General features: G+C 57.9%; 1 protein-coding gene across 1 annotated transcript; it reads right to left on the minus strand.

Annotated features, from left to right (window-relative positions):
• Positions 1-4,788: 4,788 nt before the first annotated feature.
• Positions 4,789-17,639, minus strand: LOC142048618 (electroneutral sodium bicarbonate exchanger 1-like). Its single transcript, XM_075075690.1, has 24 exons — positions 17,482-17,639; positions 16,925-17,053; positions 16,349-16,484; positions 15,973-16,133; positions 14,853-15,041; positions 14,656-14,744; positions 14,366-14,523; positions 13,904-13,991; positions 13,153-13,299; positions 12,878-12,969; positions 12,260-12,434; positions 11,976-12,109; positions 11,135-11,380; positions 10,925-11,030; positions 9,840-10,001; positions 9,504-9,617; positions 8,978-9,139; positions 8,127-8,378; positions 7,273-7,341; positions 6,562-6,735; positions 6,323-6,460; positions 5,777-5,874; positions 5,165-5,269; positions 4,789-4,913 (listed from the first exon to the last, which is right to left on the minus strand). The coding sequence occupies exons 2-23, from the start codon at positions 17,022-17,024 to the stop codon at positions 5,182-5,184; spliced, it is 3,078 nt and encodes a 1,025-aa protein (XP_074931791.1). The 5' UTR covers positions 17,025-17,053; positions 17,482-17,639; the 3' UTR covers positions 4,789-4,913; positions 5,165-5,181.
• Between the last annotated feature and the right edge of the window lie 2,414 nt (positions 17,640-20,053).

A 20,053-nucleotide genomic window follows, 5' to 3' on the forward strand; every position in this document is an offset into this window, starting at 1 on the left:
CGGCCTCACGTGGTACGGGACGAGCAGCCCATTGGCCAGGCGGGCTCAGCTGGCCTGGCTGTGGCCCCGCCCCTGCCGGCCTCTCGCCCGCGCGCGGAGCCCGGGAAGCTGGAGCGGCCCCTCACGGCTCTGGGCGCTGCGGGGCGGGAGTTAACTCTTGCTCGGCCGCAGGCGCCGCAGCCTCCTACAGTAAAAGACATGTATTTTTCCCCCTGCCCCGTGTAATTCTCCTCTGCAGAAGGAAGCAGGAAACCCTGGCAAAACCAGGAGCCGTCCGTGGGTGTCTGGGGTAGAAAGGGGGCCGGCAGGCGGAGCGCTGGGTCCCGCCAGCCCCGGGTGTAACCGGGGTGATGAAGTGAACCAACCGTGGATGCTGCTGTGTCACGCAACTGAACGTTAAGTCTGGGGACAAGCAGTGTATTCTTTAATCATTAATGCAATAGATAATGTGCTTCTGTCAGAACCCCGCTCCTTTCAGACTCAAAGCCTAAGTTTTAGATCCGCAAAGCCTCACTCCTAGAGCTTAGGGGCCAAACCTCTGTTTTAAGGGCTAAATTACAGCCTCACGTTTAGGCAGCGATGATTCAGGGTATAAATGGTTGGGAGTTACTAATACAGTCTAGCGCAGCTCAGCTAAGGCTGGGACCCGGAGCCAAAACCTGGCCGGGATAAGGAGGCAGCCGAAACAAGAACAGCCTGCACGATGACTAAAGCTTGTTGCTTTAGGGAGTCAGAGAGGCCTCGAGATTCGAAGTACCTAAACAAAGTCACGATGACGTTTGGCCTTAAGAAAAGCAGCCGTACAGAGCCACAAAGGTGAGGAACTGCAGAGCAGAGACTCGACCAGAACAGAGCAGCCCTCACGGGCAGCACGGGCGTCATCTCAGAAGCGAGTTTGCGGGAACACAAGGGTTAAGTAGCGGACACAGGGAGGAAGAGTGTGTCCTTCATCCAGAGCCCCCTGAGGAGCAGCCGGAGACACCAGCAGGCGTGGGCAAGTAACCTCTGCCTATCTGTAGCTGTTATCAGAAAGCTAATGAATGTGCCTAGGAAGCACGTACTTAACGGGCACAAAGAGACCTGGGGGGTGCCCGGTAGGAGGAGGATCCCCCGTGCAGCCGCCGCCCCCCGCAAATACAGAATGCTGCCTTTTAACTCTGCGCTGGTGTCACCAGGCTCAGCCCCGAGCTCGGGGACATCAAGAGCAAAACCAAAGCTGCGCCTGGAGAAGGGGCTGCGCTCGGGCACCTCGGGGAAGCCCGGGTCGCTCTGTAAACCAGCAATTGCCAAGGCAGCTGCCAGCGTGTTGCAGCCCCCGGAGGCCGGGGGAGATGCAGACCCCCGCGGAGCCCGCACTTCACTACAACCCACTTGGCTTTTCCCTCCGGGGTGGCTTTCTTTTGTTCCGAAGTTGCAGAGATGCCCGGCCCGGGCTGAAACCGACCCCAGCCCCCGGCCCTGCTCCTTGCGAGGAGGGAGCGCAATCCGGCTGGGCTCTCCTTGTGCACAGGGGAGAAGGAAAACGGGAAAAACCAGCGTTCTCCTTTCTTTCGAAGGGCGATAATTGCATTTCAGGGGCAGGGCGGCAGGGACTGGTCCCACCCCGCCCAGCCCCGCAGCCAGGGCTCTTCACTGGCTCAGACCCCCACGGCAATGAAGGGTCATTGCCCAAGCGGAGGAGAGCTCAGGGCTCCCGGCCACCGGGAGCTTTCCCCTCCGGGCAGGCAGAGGCGGCGGGTCGGAGCAGCCAGCGCAGCCCCGCGCTCAGAGCACAGGAAGGCAGCGCGGACAGGGCGCGCACGGGCGTCACGGGGGAAGAGCAGCAGGAAAACCCAGCCTTTGCCCCCTGCCCTTTCTCCAAGCCTCGATTTTTAGCCTCCTCTCCTTTTCAAAGAGCTAACCCAGCCTCCTCCCCCTCCGACAGTTACCGTGCCGAGCTGGCTCCGGCCAAAGTACCCTTTGCAAAACCCCATCCCCTAAGAGGGGGAGTTACTGAATGCCGCCTTTGCCTGGGTCTTTACTGCTAAGGCCGGCCCTCAGGCATCTCAGCCCCCAGAGGAGAGAGCACAAATCGGGAGAAGGGAAGACTTACCAGCGGGGCAGAAGGACTGGCTCAGAGACCACCTGTGCAAACTGGGTCCTCGCCAATCCACGGGCCCCGATGGCATGCACCCACGGGTGCTGAGGGAGCTGGCGGAGGGATTCTGGCCGAGCCCCTGTGCATCATCTTTGAAAGGCCGTGGGGGACAGGAGAGGTGCCCGAGGGCTGGAGAACAGCAAATGTCACTCCAGCCCTGAAAAAGGGCAGGAAGGAGGAGCTGGGGAACTCTAGGCCAGGCAGCCTCACCTCCGTCCCTGGAGAGGGGATGGAGCACTTCATCCTGGAGGTCATCTCCAGGCACGTAGGGGACAAGAAGGTTATCGGGAAGAGTCAGCATGGACGCACCAAGGGAAGCTCATGCTTGACCAACCCGACAGCCTTCTCTGATGGCGTGACTGGCTGGGTGGACGACGGGAGAGCAGTGGGTGTTGTCTGTCTTGACTTCAGTAAGGCATTCGACACTGTCTCCCGCAGCATCCTCACAGGCAAGCTAAGGCAGTGGGGGTTGGAGGAGGGGACAGTGAGGTGGCCAGAGCCCCGGCTCAACAACAGATCATCAGAGGGTCGTGATCAGTGGAGCAGAGCCTGGCTGGAGGCCTGTCACTAGTGGTGTTCCCCAGGGGTCTGTGCTGGGCCCAGTCCTGGCCAACATATCCATCAGTGACCTGGATGATGGGATCGAGTGTCACCTCAGCAAGTTCCCTGACATTCCCAAGCTGGGAGGAGCGGCCGATGCACCAGAGGGCCGTGCTGCCACCCAGCGAGACCTGGCCAGGCTGGAGAGCTGGGCCCAGGGGACCTGATGAAATTCAACACGAGCACGTGCAGGGTCCTGCCCCAGGGGAGGAAGAACCCCCCGCACCGGCACAGGCTGGGGGCTGAACTGCTGGGGAGCGGCTCTGTTGAGAAGGCCCTGGGAGTGCTGGGGGACAAGAAGGTGACCCTGAGCCAGCACCGTGCCCTTGGGGCCAGGAAGGCCAATGGTACCCAAGGATGCATGAAAAGGCGTGTGGAGCATCTCCCTTGGGAGGAAAGGCTGAGAGAGCAGGGTCTGTTCAGCCGCAGAAGAGGACGCTGAGGGGGGATCCCATCAGTACCTATAAATATCTGAAGGGCGGGTGTCAGGGGGATGAGGCCGGGCTCTTTTCAGCGGTGCCCAACGACAGGCCAAGGGGCAACAGGCACAAGTGGGAACACGGGAAGTTCCGCCTCAGTATGAGGACAAACCCCTTCCCTGTGCGGGTGCCAGAGCAGGGGCACAGGCTGCCCAGAGGGGCTGTGGAGTCCCTTCCCTGGAGACATCCACGCCCCGCCTGGACGCGGTCCTGTGCCCCTGCTCTGGCTGTGCCTGCTCAAGCAGGGGGTGGGACGGGGTGAGCTCCCGAGGGCCCTGCCAGCCCCCACCATGCTGGCATACTGTGAAAAGCCCTCTGATGTTGGCCTTTGCTTGTGACGTGCTGCTTTCATCCTCCCAGAGCCATTTTGTATTTATATCAACTGTATATTTTCTATAACCTCACTCATCTTCATTTTCGCTCCCCTTTGCAAGGAGCGACAACCTGCCGTTGGCATCTCGGGTTGGGTCGATGCACGAAAAGGCTCCCGCAGCGGATGGGAGAAGCCAACGGCAGGAGGGGGTGCGGCCCCGTCCCAGCTGGGCATGGGGCACCGCCTGCAGATGCCAAGAGCCTGGAGCCCGTGCTGAGCCCACAGCGAGGCACAGGGATGCAAGGGCACCTTTTCTTCCGGGTCCTCCTCTCCTCCCAGGCTCCAGAGCCGCCCGACCCGACCGCGCGTGCCGGGGGTGACACCACGGCCCAGCAACCCCCCGGACTGCGAAGGGAGCACAACAACCAGCTCTGCTTGATGGCTTCTTCCTGCAAAGCCGCAGGAAGGGAAAGGCAGGAGGGAAAAAGCACCTGCCCGCTTCCCTCCTGGCTCGTCCCTCCCTGTGAGAGAAAAGGCTTTGCAAGGACAGGGGTGAAGAAGAAACCACACAGAGTCCCCGGGAGGTAAAAGGCAGGGAAGCGGCGGAACAAGGCAGGGGACAGCCCCGGGGCGCAGAGCCCCACGCCTCACCTGCCCGCTCCCATGACCACACGCTGCACTCAAGGCGCTCCATGTTCAGTGCTCCCTTCCATTCAGGTGACAGCCAGGGAACAAGAAGGGGGCATTTCTGCACTTTGCACCTTCCCGGTCGACGGCAGAGCCAAAGCAAAGGCGAGAAGTCAAAAAAAGAACCAAAGGGGGCGGAACTGGAGCGCAGGCAGCAAATGCTCGTCCTTCGCCTGGGCCCAACTGCTCGGAGGGTCCTTCCGCTGCCCCGCCACGGAGGGTGTCCCTCTCGGCCCAGGGAGAGACGCCGGAGTGAACTCAAGGGAGGAGCCCGAGCCAGAGCACGAACCTTTTTGGGACGAAGAGGCAAGCGCAGAACACGTCACACCTCACAGAAGGTGTTTGTGTACATTCAGAGTTTATATTTGGAGAAAAGAGAAAGGCGAGGAGGAATTGGAGACTGAAAAAATAGCCCTGAATGAGGGAGCGGTAGCAGCCCCTCGACCACTACAAAACCGCACCAACACACGCACGTACACACGGAGGCGTAACGACACCCAGCTCCCACGGACTGTGATGCGCCCCTCACTTTGCTGCTCTGGAGATACCGAACGCCTGAAGCACCCCCAGGGTAACCGACAACATCTGCATGGCTTTAATGGGAATCCTCCGGCTGAAGGGAAGCGGTTTCTCCCCGGGCCTGCGTCGGCACATCCCGCAGTCACGTTCTCACTCCTCTCCTTCAGAGTCAACATTCCTAGTCGTGAAAACCGGGGCAGGGGGAAAGAGAAGAAGAGGGAGAGCGTCGTCAGCGCCAGAGCGGCCGGCTGCTGCCGATTCAGCCCCGTGTGTGGCACCAGCCCGGCAGGGAGGAGCTGGTTTGCATGCCACGGCCCCTGCTGCCTGTGGCCAGGGCTCGCTCGGCAGTGCTGGCCAGAGCACGGCACAGCCGTAGGCACGCGCCGTCGCCGCAGAGGAGCACGGTCGCACTCACGGGCCAGCCTTTACCTCTTTCCTCCCCAGAGTCAGAGCGTTTCCCTCTTCATCGTCAGCGCCTTCCACACGGTCGTGTTGGACATCTCCTCTGAGATATTAATCTCCGAAGGATCAGCCCTGCAATAAATATTGCCCAGGGCAACGCGTGATTCTGGGAACTGACGGCACCAAGTGCGTTAGCATCGGCGAGAGGAACAGGGGGGCTCGGAGGAGCAAAGCTCAGCACAAGCACAGGGGCCTTTGCCGCGTGAGGAGGTTTGGGAGGCGAGCCCGAGAGCTGCAGAGCAACGGCTCCGTGCAACGGCTCTCGCTGCTGCGCAGCCCTGGAGCGGGCTCCTAAGCCACTGCTGCTACAGATCATGCCTGCAGCTCCTCAGCTGGAAGCACGAGGCTCTCCAGCTGCGTAAAGTCCCTGACGATGAGGGTGCCCGGGCTCAAACGTGAGCTGTGCAGCCACTCTGCTTGGAGGCAGAGCCCTGCCATCGCCTCCTGCAGCCCTGATTTTCCCCCCAAGCTGACTGCTGGTGCCTAAGGGATGCTCAGGAAAGAGGCAAGTGGAGAAAATTGGGCCAAACCCCTGCAGATCCATCCTGCCAGGGGCCCTGGGCCTCCACGGGGCTTTACCTGTCACTGGGTTGCTGTGGGATATCCAAGCCGCTGGTCTCCCCCAGTTCCAGCTGAACGGAATTTGCAGCAGCAGCTGCCATCGTCTTCTGGGACTCCTGGCGTAAAAAGGGACAAATCAATTTCTCCGTCTGTGACCAAAGTGGAGAGAAACACACCAGGCGGTAAAAGCGCTGCATGTGCCCTCTCCTTGGGACCCATGGCAGCTTCAGCTCTTAATGCAGCAGGGTATCGACCTCCGCTCCAAACCTTTTGCAAGGGTTAAAAACACTATTAGCAGCAAATCTTCCCACCGTGAGTATCATCATCATCATCTTCCTCACCTTTTTTCCTCAAAGACTACTTTTTAAAATTCTCCCTCACTCAAGTGTTAAGCTCACTGCTAATTCAGGGAAAGACACGCTGAAGCTGTGGGATCTGGGCTATTGGGATCTATTTCTATTGCGTTCTGCTCCTCCCCCAACATTTCAAGACCAGCTGGGACAGAAAGAGGCCATCTCACAGCCCAAGGGAGACGACCGGCCCCGAGCCCCCAGCAAGCATTACCTCTTCTTCTTGGGCTTCGGTTTTGGCGTCGCCCAACCTCTGCTTCTTGCTTTCTGGCATCAGGTCATCCAGAAAGCTGAGCTCTCGCTTGGAGAAGCAGAAATCCATCGCTTTGCGCACAAAAACGAGAGCCAACACCTTTGTGAGGAAGAGGGAAGATGCGGTGAGGCCAGAGGCGACGCTACATCTCCCTCCAACGCTGCAAACCTCCCGCTGCCGACACCGGCAGCGGCTCTTACCATCATGGGAAAGATGATGGCGGCACGGGACGCCTTGATGCCCCAGAGCAGGACGAGGCAGATCAGCTGGATGGCGGTGAAGAAATGCACCTTTCGCAAGGGCACGTGCCGCAGGTAGACGAAATCCGGCTGGTGTTTCGCCGGCATCCAGAACAGCTTCAAGCGATCGAAGAACTGCAAAAAGCCAAGGGGGAAAAGTTGCCACCGTGGGACTGCGGAAGGTTTCTGGCCCCGTGGAGACGCGGAGGCAGTTCTCAGGGTCTCGCTTGCAAGGAGAGATCGCGGAGCCCACTCGCTTCCTCCTGGGAGCAGCCCCCAGTTGCCCTTCGCTCCACCCAGCTTGCCCGCCAGAGCTGCCCACCACATTGCAAGGAGTCCACGGTCTTCTCTCGGCGGCATTTCTTGGCCCACCCAATCCCCCGGCAAGGATTTCCACCGGTGGCAGAAACTGCCTTCCCTTGGCACTGAATTCCCCCGCTTCCACCTCACCAAAGCCCGACCTGCCCTAAGCCGTGACACAGAGAGCCCTGACCGTGCCCGCTCCCCCAGCCCTACACCCCTCCTGGGCCTCCCCCGAGCTGCTGCTCACACAAAACACTTTCAGCGCTTGCTCCCGGAGAGGTGTTTTCCCACGCCACTGCTTTCTGCCCGCTCCTACGGCCGGGAAATACCAGGGAGCAGACGTGCCGCGCGCTGTAACAGAGCCCGTACCTGAATTCCTCTGAGGGACGACACACCCATGTAGAGGAAGACGCCGTAAAGCACAGGCATTGGGATGAACTGAAAACAAGAATGGAATCCTCCGTTCTGTTCTCCATCACATTTTCACTCTTACCACTCTCTTCTACGGGCACTGCCTGAAGTTGCCCAAAGCTCTGCAGCTCCCACGGGCTTGGAGGTGGGTCGGACTTTAACCGGGAGAGATTTTGTGCGTGCGAGGGAGCCAACGCTCTGCTTCAGGCTGAACGTCTGAGTTCCCTTTTGTCACAATAAGCCTCTCTTCCAGAGAGGTGGGAGGAAAAGAGGTCACTTCACCCGTGCTACCGCGTACCGCGCTCTGTGATGGTAGAAAACCATTTCTACGTGTTCTTGTGGCAACGCGCAAAGGCGCTGGGCCTCCTTTTAGCCTAGAGATGGCATTATTTTGTGGGAGGAACACGCAAGGAAGCCCTCGGGGACCATTTCGGCGTGTTTGGCTACTTGGAATGGCTGTTCTGAGGCGCTTGCGGGAGCCAATCGCCACCGAGAAGGTGCTGCCTGTTTGAAAGGGAGCAGAGGTACTGCTCGGAACGCGCCTAATTGTAACCCACGAACACGGGTGGGCCTGAAAGACGCCTGAACATTAAAGCGGTCGTCGTGCTCGCTTGCCGAGAGCGCAGCACACTGGGGCCTGAAGGGCTGGAAAGCGTGACCGAGGCTGGTTCCCACCGCCGGTCAAGCCCCAAGGGCTGGGATTCACCTCCTCCTCTGCTCCACAACTACTCAGGCCTGGGAAGGGGGGACTCTTGTTTTTCAGAACCCCCCAAAAGCACGTGGTTGTTGGGTGTTTTCCATTTTCCTCTTACCTTTAACACAGAAGTGAAGAAGACGGAGCAGCCCATGAGCACAAAGATCATCAAGCCAGTGACTCTCTGCTCTCGTATCCCCAAAAACTTGGGTTGCTCCCCGGGAGCTGAGCAGTCAGACTCTACTTTGAGGCTGTTCACATGGGTGATGGACAGGACGGTGGCAGCCACAAACCAGGGCAGCCCCATCACGGAGCACACCCCGAGCATCACGGCCACCACAAAAAGGTCCAGGTGGTACCCGCATCCTTTCTGCAGGGAGCAAAGCAAGAGGCAGAGTGTCCCACAGCAGAAGAGCAACGACAATGCCGCAAGTCACGCTCCCACCCTACTGAGCTGAAGTCAGCTTCTTGAAAATTTAAAGCAAGGATTGGAAACAAATCAGGATGTAGCCAGTCTCTGCGCAAGCCCCTCGCATGGAAATCTGACAGGGGCTCAGACAAAGCGGATTGCGAGAGTCTGCGCGATATCGACTTCTCACAAAAAAGACATAAAACGACTTTTTCTCTTCATTCACAGAGAAATTGCCACCACTTGCAAAGAAGATGCGACTCTGAGCTATCCCTGGCAGCTCTTCAGAACGATTCCTTCCCCCAGCTGCCGCTGGCATTTTCAAACAAAAGCCCTCCTCTCTCTTGCTCCCCGACTGATTTGCTGCTCCGAAAGATTGCCCACCTCCCCTCCCCTGCCCTTTGCTCCCCGTGTCATCAGTAACCCAGGAGAGCATCCTGCCACACAGCCCGACCTCGTCCCACACCAACGCCTTCCCAAAGCTTTTGGAATAGGAGCTTCTCCCCACTCCTGCAGCCCACAGTGGGCTGGGGACGGGCTCATCTCTTGCAGCCCCTTACCTTCAGCCTGTGCTCCTTCCTGTTGACAATAACAGCCGTGATCTGCTGGTCCATGAAGATCAGGATGGTGCAAAGCAGAGCTGGGATGAGCGCAGCTGGCACCGTCCACCACGGGTTGGGGCCGATGGGGCTGATGAACCACCCGCGGTCATCTCTGGTCGGCTGCGACAAAGCACACGCATGTCACGATCCTCTCCCAGCCCAGCCGCCTCACTGCCTTTCAGTTTCCCCTCCAGCCCTGGGGCAGAGCAGCTCCCAGCCCTGGCTTCAAGTCACCCTCTCCCAGGGGGTTCAGCAGTGCCAGCGGCCTCTTTGCCAGCACCTACAGCTGCTTCTCCTGCGCGTCTCCAGAGCGCCGGGGCCGTCTTCTCGTTCCCACAAGGAAAGGATGCGCTCGGAGGTGGAAGAGGAGATGCTCACACCACCCGCATCTCCTCCAGACTCAGCCCCGTCCTGCCCTGCCCTGCCACCACCTTGTGGCATCCCCAGGGGCCGCAAACAGCTCCGCGCCAAAACACCCCCTTACCTTGAACACATGGGGCACGTGGAGCTTCGGGGACGGGATCCCAGTCACCAAGTCAATGAGCATCATGATGACGATGGTGAGGAAAACGGCAAAGTCGCTCACTGTGGCCCGTACCTGGGGCAAGAAACCAGAGCTGAAAGGGGCAGGTCGGAAATGCTACAGTGGTTTTGCACTCATGGAGCTGCGTGAGGGACAGCCCAGCCGATGGAGGGCTTGGCCTTCAAGGGCAACGTTTCCCAGCTCGACCAAGCGGTGGCAAATACTGCTGAGTGCTCCAGGAGAGCCCTCTGGGGAAAAGAGCGTGGAGACTGCTGCCGGCCACCAGCTTCTACCTACTCTGCTTGGGAAGTAACGGCTGGTTTTGAACTTCTTCAGCAAGCTCGACAGGACAAAGGTGGAGAAGAAGAGGATGCAGCACCACAAGAGGACATTAGGTGCGTAGGGGCCATCGCGCCCACAGGCAGCTCCTTGAAACTCGCCGTGCAAATACCGACATTCCTGCCGAAACAGAGCGTCAGCGCACAAAGGCAGTGCCCGTGCGGCAAGGAAACCTCGGGGAACCGGGGGGTTGTGAGGCTCTTGGGCCAAGAGCCACGACCCTGTAACTGCTGCTGCCCACGGAGATTTCTAGGTAACCAGCAGCAGCAGCAGCACCTGAACAAGCGACACATTCAACTGCACAGAGGAGAGCGGAGAGAGGAGCTGTGACGGGACACCACGCCACAGAGCCACGCCACATCCTCCGCTTGAATGGCAGGTAACCACGGCTGGAGGTGACGCCGGAGGGGAAGGACGTGCTGGCAGCTCTTGGGGACAGGGCAAGGGAACAGGGCAGGAGGGCTGAGACAGACGCGACAGGAAGGGAGAAGAGGCAAAGCGTCCCTTCCCAGGGCAGGGCTCCCAGGACACGGCCGAGAGGGGACGAAGACGCCCATACGAGCCCCCCACCCTGTGCCTGAGCTCTGCTTCCAGCAACAACAGCCCGAGAGACTGCTCAGACATGCAAATTCATGCCTGCGCCTACAGACACGCTGGGTGAGCAAGCCAGGCCTGCAGGTATTAGGAACCACTTCAGGAAGCCAATGACTCCCTTCCAGCATGAACTCAAGTCCTCCAACTGCTCCAAGAATCAAACCACCCACTTAACCTCGCTCCCGGGCGGAAACACTGTCCTGCAACAGGCTTGAGGAGGACAGTTATTCCCCACAGCGCTGGGGACCAGGTGGCCGGGACAAGGCAGACTCTCCTTCGCAGGACCAAGCAGGTTAAACCCCCCCATCAGACTGAAGCCGTGACTTTTCAGAGCAGCACCAGCACAGCTGGAAGCCCATCAGCACCGGAAGGCCTCTGACTCTTGCACCGTGCAAATGCCCCTGAGCCCGTGGCCGCGGCGCGAGGAAGCAGTGGCTCGGGCCACTTACAGTCACCGTGAGGTTTTCCCAGGCGATACCGGACACGTTGATCTTGTTGCTCTCCCAGAAGCGCAGGGTTTCGTTGCTGGGATGGGTCGGTGCCTCACACTTACAGCTGGGAGGAGAGAAGCCAAGGCAGGGGTAAGGGAAAGACGACGGAGGCGCAACCCTGAGCTCCTGCCAAGGGGCAGCGGCGTTTCAGGAGGACAAAAAACCCACGAGTAGAGGGTGAGGAGGTCGAGCTGGCTGTGCATGTGCACAGGGTAGGTCTCTCGCAGGTGACTCAGCTTCTCCAGAGCCTCGTAGATGAAGATGACGCAGATGAGGGAGGCGAAGGCTTCTTCGGTGAAGCGGGTGATGTAGCACACCAAAGAGCTGGCGTCGGTGGCCACCAGCACCATGCAGAAGGCGGCAGTCCACAGCCCGATGCACGCCCGCAGACAGAGATAGGAGAGCTTGTACTCCCTGGGAAACCAACAGAAAAAGAAGGGTGCAGAGGCCAGCAAGAGGCTCCGAGCCGTGCCTGCCTGCCTTGCTTCGGGGAAAATCGGCAGCGATTCAGGAGCGTGTCAAGGCTGGGGATGGTAAATGCACTTGCCCTGTTCTACTACGGGCGGCCTCAGGGCTGCGGTGCAGGGGGGGGACCCGCAGGAGGCGGCCAATTCTTCCCTTATCACCATTTAGCAATTATCTTGTGTTAACGCCCTGGAAGCTAACGGAGGTCAGGGCCCTGTGGTGGAAGGTAGTGTTCTGCCACATCACCCCGACGCCCCAACACCAACCCCGGCTGGGTTTGCACCCAGTCATCTGCTGCCAGCGAGTTGGGGCTCAATAGAAGTGCAATTGCACTAACAGGGCAATAAGGATCCAAGTCATCCCAACCAAAGGATTGTCCTGGACAATCCCCATTTCACATGAAAAGGTCCTGCTTTTCAATACAATCATCAAAACACAGAAAACAACTTCAATCTAACAACTGCCACCGACAAAACCATCTTTGCTCCATGGCTGCCTTCTTGCGAAGGCTCTTGCAGCACCCAGCCGCGGCAGCCAGCCTTACTTGCAGAACTTGTAAAGGATCTTCTCAAACACAAGGACGGGTCCGGTGCTCCCGAGGATGGTGAGAGGCTGCCCAGCAAAGAGGGAATACACCATGCCGGTCATGGATGCGCCCAGCAGCGACTCCATGGCACTCTGGCCGGGGAAGAGAGGCAGCCGTGAATACGTAAATCATTAGCAGGGGAGGGGGAAAACACCCCCAAACCCAAAGCAAATTCCCCGCAGCAAGGACTTTTGCGAGAGTTTCATCCTCCCCCATGCCACCCAACAGAGAGAGGTGCTCACTATGTGGCCATTGGTCGCCTCCCCCAGCAGCCCCCCAAAGGTGATGACAGGGGACATGCAGGCACAGTAGAGGAAGAGGAAGGACGCCAGACACTGCAGCCTCAGACCATCCCGAAAGTCGCTCCAGAACCACGGGGCCTTTCGCTTCACGTCCAGGATCAAACCTCCAAAGAGCCTGGAGGAAGGGAAAAAAAGAGACTCGTTTCCTGGAAGAGCCCATGGAGTTGTCCCTGCTGCAAAAGGACGCTCGCAGGCACAGAAGAGCTCTCATGGCTAAGAAGCAGCAGTCTCCTTTACCCATTTTAGACCCAGCAAAAACTGACGCTCCCCAAACAATCCCTCCAACAACAAGAGAAAGGAAATAACCCGGGAGCCTATCCTCTCTTCTTGCAACAGGCCCTTGCTTTCCGAAGCAGCAGAGCTCTGCCTGGAGCTATTTACACATCTGCTTCCACCCCAAAGCAAGAAACCTTGTGTGCAGTGATGCTGTGGCTCAGCTCAGCTGCCCACATCTCCCACCTGGCCCCTTCACTAACCCCTAAATCCTGCTGGGCAGGAGCTGCATGCTCAGATTTCAGAGGCAAACAGGAAAAAAACCCAAACTATCACAGCTCCCACCTTCCCGTCCGCTCCAGTTCAGGACCACTGTGTTTCTCCGGCTCGCTGTGAGAAGCACTGTCACCGAGAGCTCCTGGCACCTTCCTTTTTTCCTGTTCAAATCCAAATAAGATAATGAAGAGTCGTATTTGTCACCACGGGCTTGTTTTGCTTCTGGTCCAGGTGTGTGACTGGGTCAAACTGGGACCTCGTGACTTGGGGCCTCTGAGCACCATCCCCAGCCGTGCCGCCGTCCTGCCCCTCCCCCTCGCATCCCCCTCGGCCGCAGCACCCACCTGCGAAGGGACGTTTTTGGGGGGCTCGATTCGGATCGACGGATCCCACTCTCCTGGTGGCAAGACCGTGACCTGATCCAGAAACTCGTCGACGCCAGCCACGAGGTCAGCCCGGTTCTTGGCTTTGTAGGCAACGTCGTGGAAAACCTGCCGAGGGGAGACAACCTGCTGAGAGGAGAACCCATCTCGCACGCCCTAACCAGCGCAATAAGCCCTTGGCTAAATGCACAACAACTTCCCTAGAACCGCAGACCGGTGCGGGTTGGAAGGGACCTTTCGAGGCCATCGAGTCCAACCCCCTGCCGTGAGCAGGGACGTCTCCAACTCCATCAGGTTTCCCCCACGTTTCCTGCTGGAAACGGCAGGAAATATTCCCCCAAGAGGAAAAACCCGTCCATCGTGGTACTTGGACTCATCTCTTCCACAAGGCCCCCGGCCCCCAAGGCACACCACACCCTTTGGCTTAAAGGGGAGACGTTTGGCTGGCCCTGGCAATGCCACCGCTGGGGACAGCGTGCTGGGGAACCCGGGGAGAAGGACGAGCCACAGGATGCACCCAGTGGGATTTCAGCCTCCAGGGGGTGGTGGGGGGTGCAAATCCACAGGTTTGCTTTGGGGCGCCAGCAAAGGGTGGGCTCTCTGGAAAGCTGTGGGCAGCTGGGACAGCAAAGCCTCTTCCTCGCTGCCTCGGACACAGGGAAAAGGGAAGGAAGCCCAAAACAACCCAGAGGCATCTCTTATCTCCTCGCACCTCATCCGTCATGAGAGTAGCCATGGACCTGCCGATCTCATGGTACTGATGGGCTTTTCCTTCCGGTCCAAGCAAAACAAACAGGAACCTGGGCAAAAGGAACAAAGTGAGGGAGAAGAACGTGTCCTTGCTCAAAGGGCACCCCAGGGAATGCCCGGGAGCTGCCAGCCCAGAGCACGGCTCGAGACGGGACACAGAGGCTCACCGCCTCCGCCATGCATTTGAAATTCATCACAACCGATGGTGGCAAATTTCAGTTTTGGGCCAACTCTCATTAAAATTGGCCAAGGGCTTTCAAAGATCCAGCAGGGAAGGGAGAAATGAGGGTGAGGAGATGGGAGTGGGAGAAACGTGCTTGCTCCCACTGCCCGCGTTCCCTCAGGACACCAAACTGATGCACGCAACTGGGTGTTGTGTTCTTGGGGGTTTGGAAAAGAAAAGCTTTGTGCTCCTCACGCAGACCTTGTGGGGATGGGAACTTCCATCAGGCCCGAGAGGAGGACAGCCGGGGTCAGGCGGACGAATGCCACGATGGGCTGGCGAAGGAAATCCAGCTCTCCTACAAGCACGTTGGACGCTTCAGCACCGGTGGGAATCTTCTTCATGAAGTGCTGCTCCGCCTGGGCACGACAAGCCATGTTCAGGCCCTTCCCCCAAACCCAAAGCCCACAGCACTCTACAGCACACTCTGCGGCCCCGTTTGCAAGAGCAAATCTGCGCCTAAAGGCTTCAGAAAGCCACAAGCGTCTCACCTTGCTTAAATCCATCGCGCTGCTCTTGTGGCTCACCCCATTTTTAGCTTCCGCAGCGGTGGCAGAAGGGTGAGGGGTGAGTGTTTGGGCTGGCAGGAAAAGGAAAGACACTCAGAAAGACGGACAAGGAGCAAGTGCGACGCTTCTCCTTTTTCAGGACAAGTCTCACGGGGCCAAAGCCCAGCAGAAACCCTCACCTGGCTTGTCGAGGAGGTGCGGGTCCGACTGCTTCTTGCTCACATCAGCAAACAAGCAGACAATGGGGAGAAGGTTGTTTCTTTTCTTCTCGTTCTGGTGGTGATGCTTCTTCAGAAGCACTTCTCGAACTTTTGCCCGCACGCCCTCGTCAAACTCGGCGGACTCTTCTTGCTGGCCCAGGATCATATCTGGGGACAGCAAAGGGAAATCAAGCCGGCAGAGAAGAAACCCCCGCCAAGTCCCGACCCCCGCAGCCCCTGGAGAAGGCTGCGCCACGCAGGATACCCTAAGGAGGGCTCAGCCTTGCTTAGCAAGACATTTTCATACAGTTCAGCCTTTGCAACGAAAGCAAGACTTTTCCTGCGCTAAAAGACGCCATCAAAGCGCTTATTCAGCCCTCTGCAAAGATAAGTATTTCCCGTTCTAACCAATGCCTCTTTCTGGCCAGACCTGGCCTTTCTGTCTGACTCTGCGCACCTAACCCAATTCTAGGCAATCTAGAGCACAGGCTCTCCCAGAGCTTCCTTGGCCGATCGACTGCAATTTGCCAAGCCCAGGGAGAAATGTGCTAAGAACGGCTCCGGCTCCTGCACCTCCTGAAAGGGCTGAATGGAGACCTCCCAGTCACAGATCAGTTCTCCAGAGCCGCTTTCTCAGTCAACTTCAGTTACCTTCCCCACAAACAGACACTGCTTGGGCATCTGCCAGGTAAACCCTGCCTTTAAACCCCTTCAATCCCGGCATGTTAAGAAGGCAAAGGGGAAAAAAAAGAATGTGAGGAAACGGCTTGTAAGAAAGAGTTGATTTAAGGAGGTTCAGCTCCTACGCAGACGCCGTATTTCTAAGAGCAGCCTGTTACGCCCTCACACACACTCCTGTTTGGCTGCAGAATATTCTCTAATTGCTTCTGCAACCCCACAAATTGCTCTCAAAAGGATCCCGTGTGGGAAGAAAAAGCTGGTGCGACTGTTGCACGCCCAGGCTACATCCAAACCCAACCCATGACTTAAAAACCCAGTGGGGCTTCTGGAAAAGGACCCGCCGCTGGGGCAGGGCTCGATTTGGGAGTGAACGTGGCCGAGCTCGGCCCTTCCCGGAGGGATGTGGCGCCCACGGTACCTGCAATCTCTTCGATGCTGTTGGCACAAATGTCCAGCAGCACCGTGCCCTTGGTGATGCAGCTCCTCAGCTCAAAGAGGCTGTGCAAGGACAGTGTGGCCACGTAGGGCTTGCTCCAGCGCTCGCCGCCGTCTTCCACATCCTCCTCAAACTTCAGCCACCTGCGGACAGCGGGTGCCATCAGCCCCATTGCAAGAAAACAGCCCCGGCTCTGCAAGGCCTTTCCTAGAGCTACGGGGCAGCAAGAGGAGGCGACTCCTCCCATCGGCACCTGCAGCTGCCAAAGCTCCTTCCGTCCCGCAGAGAGGAAAGCGGAGCCCAGGGGCGCCGCCAGCGTGGGGACCCCTCTCCCACCGCGCCCGCAGCAGGCATTTACCTTGCCCTTTCCTTCCACTCAGCACCTTCCCCCTCTTTCACGCAGATCTCATCCAGCTCGCTGAACAAGTCATGGGGGACGTGCTGCTCATCCTCCTCGGTCCCAAGGATGACCTGCACCCGCTGGGATGGGGTGTCTGGGGGCAGAAGACAAAGCCCCGTCCCGTTACCATGCCTCAATACGGCCCGTCACGCTCACATCCAAAGGGGCCATCGGCCTGGCACCAGCTCAGCCAGAAATACTGGGCTCGCCCCTCTCCCCTGCCTCTGCCTGGCCTTGCACGCAGCCACGGAGAAGCATCTGCTCCACCTCTGCACAACGACGGGCAGCTCTCCTGCCCCACGTTCCCACTTTTAAACCCGGGATCCCTCTAAGGAAGGCGAGCCTAAACCCATTAGGCATTTAACTGCCTTACAAACTTGAGAAAAGTTGGGGAAAAAGAGGGTCTTGCTAAATAACGCCACTTTCCCTCGGGAGAACAGCACATCACTCAAACCAGCCCCAGGCACTGCTTGCAGAAGACCCCAGCACCCAAGTAGCCCCGAGGAGCTCAGGGAACGCTGCGGCGGCACTTACAGCGGTAGCCCGGCTCCGTCAGGGCAGAGTCCTTCTCCCGTTCCCGTGGCTTCTGGCTGTGGGGTCGGTGATGCCGGTGGCTCTGCCTCCCCAGCGGCATCCGCACGCCCACGTACAGGGTCCGGTGGCCTGCGAAAAAGCACCATTGGCAGCACTTTCGGCATCGCAGCGACGGTCGATGCGGCCGGTGCCTCTCGAAGCCATGCTTAAATCCCAGGAGAAGCACCGACTTCTCTGAATTTGATTGTCGCGGGACCTCCTTTTCCCAAGCCTATTTTCCTCAAACTTGGCAGAAACAGAGCAACAAGTGACGGCTCCGGCTCATCAAAGTGCCCTGAAAGTACCAAACCCCTTCTCCACCTCCAGCCTCGGCTGGACAACACGCAGACTTGCTCATGAAGCAGCGACAGAAGGTCGCTCTGCTGTTTTAGTGAGAAGCCCGGCACGTCCTGCTGCACGTGACGCGACACCGAGCAAGGCACCTTGTAGGGATTTTGTGCAAGGGGAAAACGTGCTGGGCTGGCGGCCCCTCTAGCAGGGGTTCAGCAGAGCCTCACCTTCCAGCTCCTCCTTCTCATAGTGAATATTGGCGACGGTGCTCGTTCTTCCCTGGTCAATGACCGCCTCTTCGTCATGCCTCTGCTCAGCAACGAGAAGGGGAAAGTTGGGGCTGGCTGTGGAGAGCTCCCGTACGGGCCCCCGGCCACCATCCACCCCTGCGCCTGGGCAACTCCACGGGCATCACGCCTCTGCCTGCCTCCTCCTCCTCCAGGCACGGCCCCCGCTTCAAGAAGGGCCAGGAGCTGCTCGAGCAAGGCCAGCGCAGACCTGCCAAGATGCTCAGGGGCTGGAGCATCTCCCTTGGGAGGAAAGGCTGAGAGACCTGCGTCTGTTCAGCCGCAGAAGAGGAGGCTGCGCGGGGATCTCATCAGTGCTTATAAATATCTGAAGGGCAGGTGTCAGGACGATGGGGCCGGACTCTTTTCAGTGGTGCCCAACGACCTTCGAGGCACAAAGGGGAAGCTTTGGGACTATTGAATTGATGAGGTAAAAGCGCAACTGAAATAAATCCGCAGGCTCGAGCGCGTTCTGCGGGTGTCACAGTGGGATTTGGGAGTCGCAGCTTCCAAACGCCCCAAAGCGGGCGACACAGGGAAAGTCTCCTTCTCTCTCAGAAACCACTTTGCCTCCGTGCCCCGCACAGCGACGCTAAATCTGCCCCCCGCAGCCCTCCCCGGTGCAAAGCATCTCCCCCCGCCCGTCCTGCCGCGCTCCGGGGAAACGCCAAATGGGATTTTGGGGGGAGTTTCCCAACTGTTTGGGGGTGCTTGGCCCCTCGGCAGAGCCCCGGCCGGGCTACCTGTAACTCTTCCAGAAGGGTCATTTTGGAACCCCCAGTTGGGTCCATCCTCACGTCGGTCACCAGGTTGGGGGGAGAACTGAACCTCCCGATCAATCCGGAGGCCAGAGTCCCTCAGGACACTGGGGCGAGCCCTTATAAAGTGACCGCTGATGACATCAGCCTCTCGGGTAACAATGCAGGCCATTATTTCATCCCCAAGATTCTGCCCGCTTGCAACACTCGGGGCACGGGGAGACACCAGTTCTGCTTGGAGCAAAAGCTACCCCAAATAGAGAAATGGGGTGGCAACGCTGCATCCTGCTGGGCCAAGGGCTACCCGCCGTGGCAGGGAGGATTCATCTCGTTCATCCCACCCAAAGTGGAATTCATTACACTGATGCCAGCGTTATCATGGGCTGTGGGTAAGAGTGTCCACGGGGACAAACCGGGGGCTGCTCCGCCGGTGGAGCAGGAGATGCCCTCGTCGCCCCCCTCCTTGCCCCCACGTTTCCTTACTGGCAATAGAGGAGTATTAGATTCTGATTCACATTCCACCAAAAGCCCCTGTTCTAAATAATTGGTAATTAACCCCTCTCACCCTTTTCGAGCCTCCCACTTCACAGGATATTGGTGTTGTCTTACCGGCCTGGCTCCAGGTTTTAATGTTGCTTTTACCGGCTCTGCCAACTTAGATCGTCCCGGGACTTCGCTCGCCCAAACCAAAGGAATTACTGCATTTTCCACTTCTGCGGGAACCTGCTCCTCCCTGGGGAATCCTGTAACATAAACACTCTCGCCTCTGTGGCTTTTGATTCTGGTATCCGTAATTTCATCTCTCCACCTTCAAAAGTTCTTTGTGCACCCAATTTACTTAATAGCTCTCGTCCTCCCAGAGGCAGCGGGCATTCGGGCATATACAGAAACTGGCGAGTTACCCATTGTTTCCCCAATTTGAACTTTAAGGGCTCTCAGAAGGGCCAATTTTCGTTCTGCCCCGGCGCACCAACAACATCTGCCGATTTATGACTGAATTTCCCTTTACATGTATTCAACACCAAATAAGTGGCCCGCGAATCTACTAAAAATTCTATTTCTCATTCCCTAGCTTCAAGGTAACCAGGGGTTCAGCTCGGCTTGATTCCCCCGCTCTCCTTCGTGCCGAGCTACTTCAAGCATTTGACCCAAACCTCTAGGTTCAAGTGCTTCCAGTTTCTGAAGTTTCTTTCTAATATCTGGGCCGATTGCCCCATGAATATAGAGGCCAAGTGTATTGCTGCTTCTGGGTTGTTTGTTTTTCTTTTTCTGGGTCCAAACTGGTACATTTTCTGGCAGCCACATTCAGTCTTTCCATAAAGGCGGAAGGGGACTCATTTAATTCTTGCCTCACTTCAAAAATTTTGACCAATTTCTTCCTTTTGCCATTGCCTGTCCTACACCAAATAAAATCCACCCCGATATCCAGTCAGCATTCCCCTGGCTCCCAGACGATTAGGGTCCCACTCGGGATTTGGAGATGGAGAATTCGGATCCACTCTCCCCTGTAAATCCCCATTAGCGTGTGCTCCCTGCACCTGCCTTCTGGCTGGATTCCGTACCCTTGTCTTTTCAGTTTCATCAAGCAAAGTATCCAGTGTCACAACTAGAGCAACACTTTTTCGAGTTCTCACCACAGTTTCCTCCTTTCAAACCCGCTGCCACAGAATTTTGGGGATATATCCCACACTGGTTCTGCCACTCTGGAGGATTCCGCAATGGAAAGGGTAAATCCACGTAAGCCATGTCATGCC

Source organism: Phalacrocorax aristotelis, chromosome 26, assembly GCF_949628215.1.
Source record: "Phalacrocorax aristotelis chromosome 26, bGulAri2.1, whole genome shotgun sequence".
NCBI classification, from domain to species: domain Eukaryota; kingdom Metazoa; phylum Chordata; class Aves; order Suliformes; family Phalacrocoracidae; genus Phalacrocorax; species Phalacrocorax aristotelis.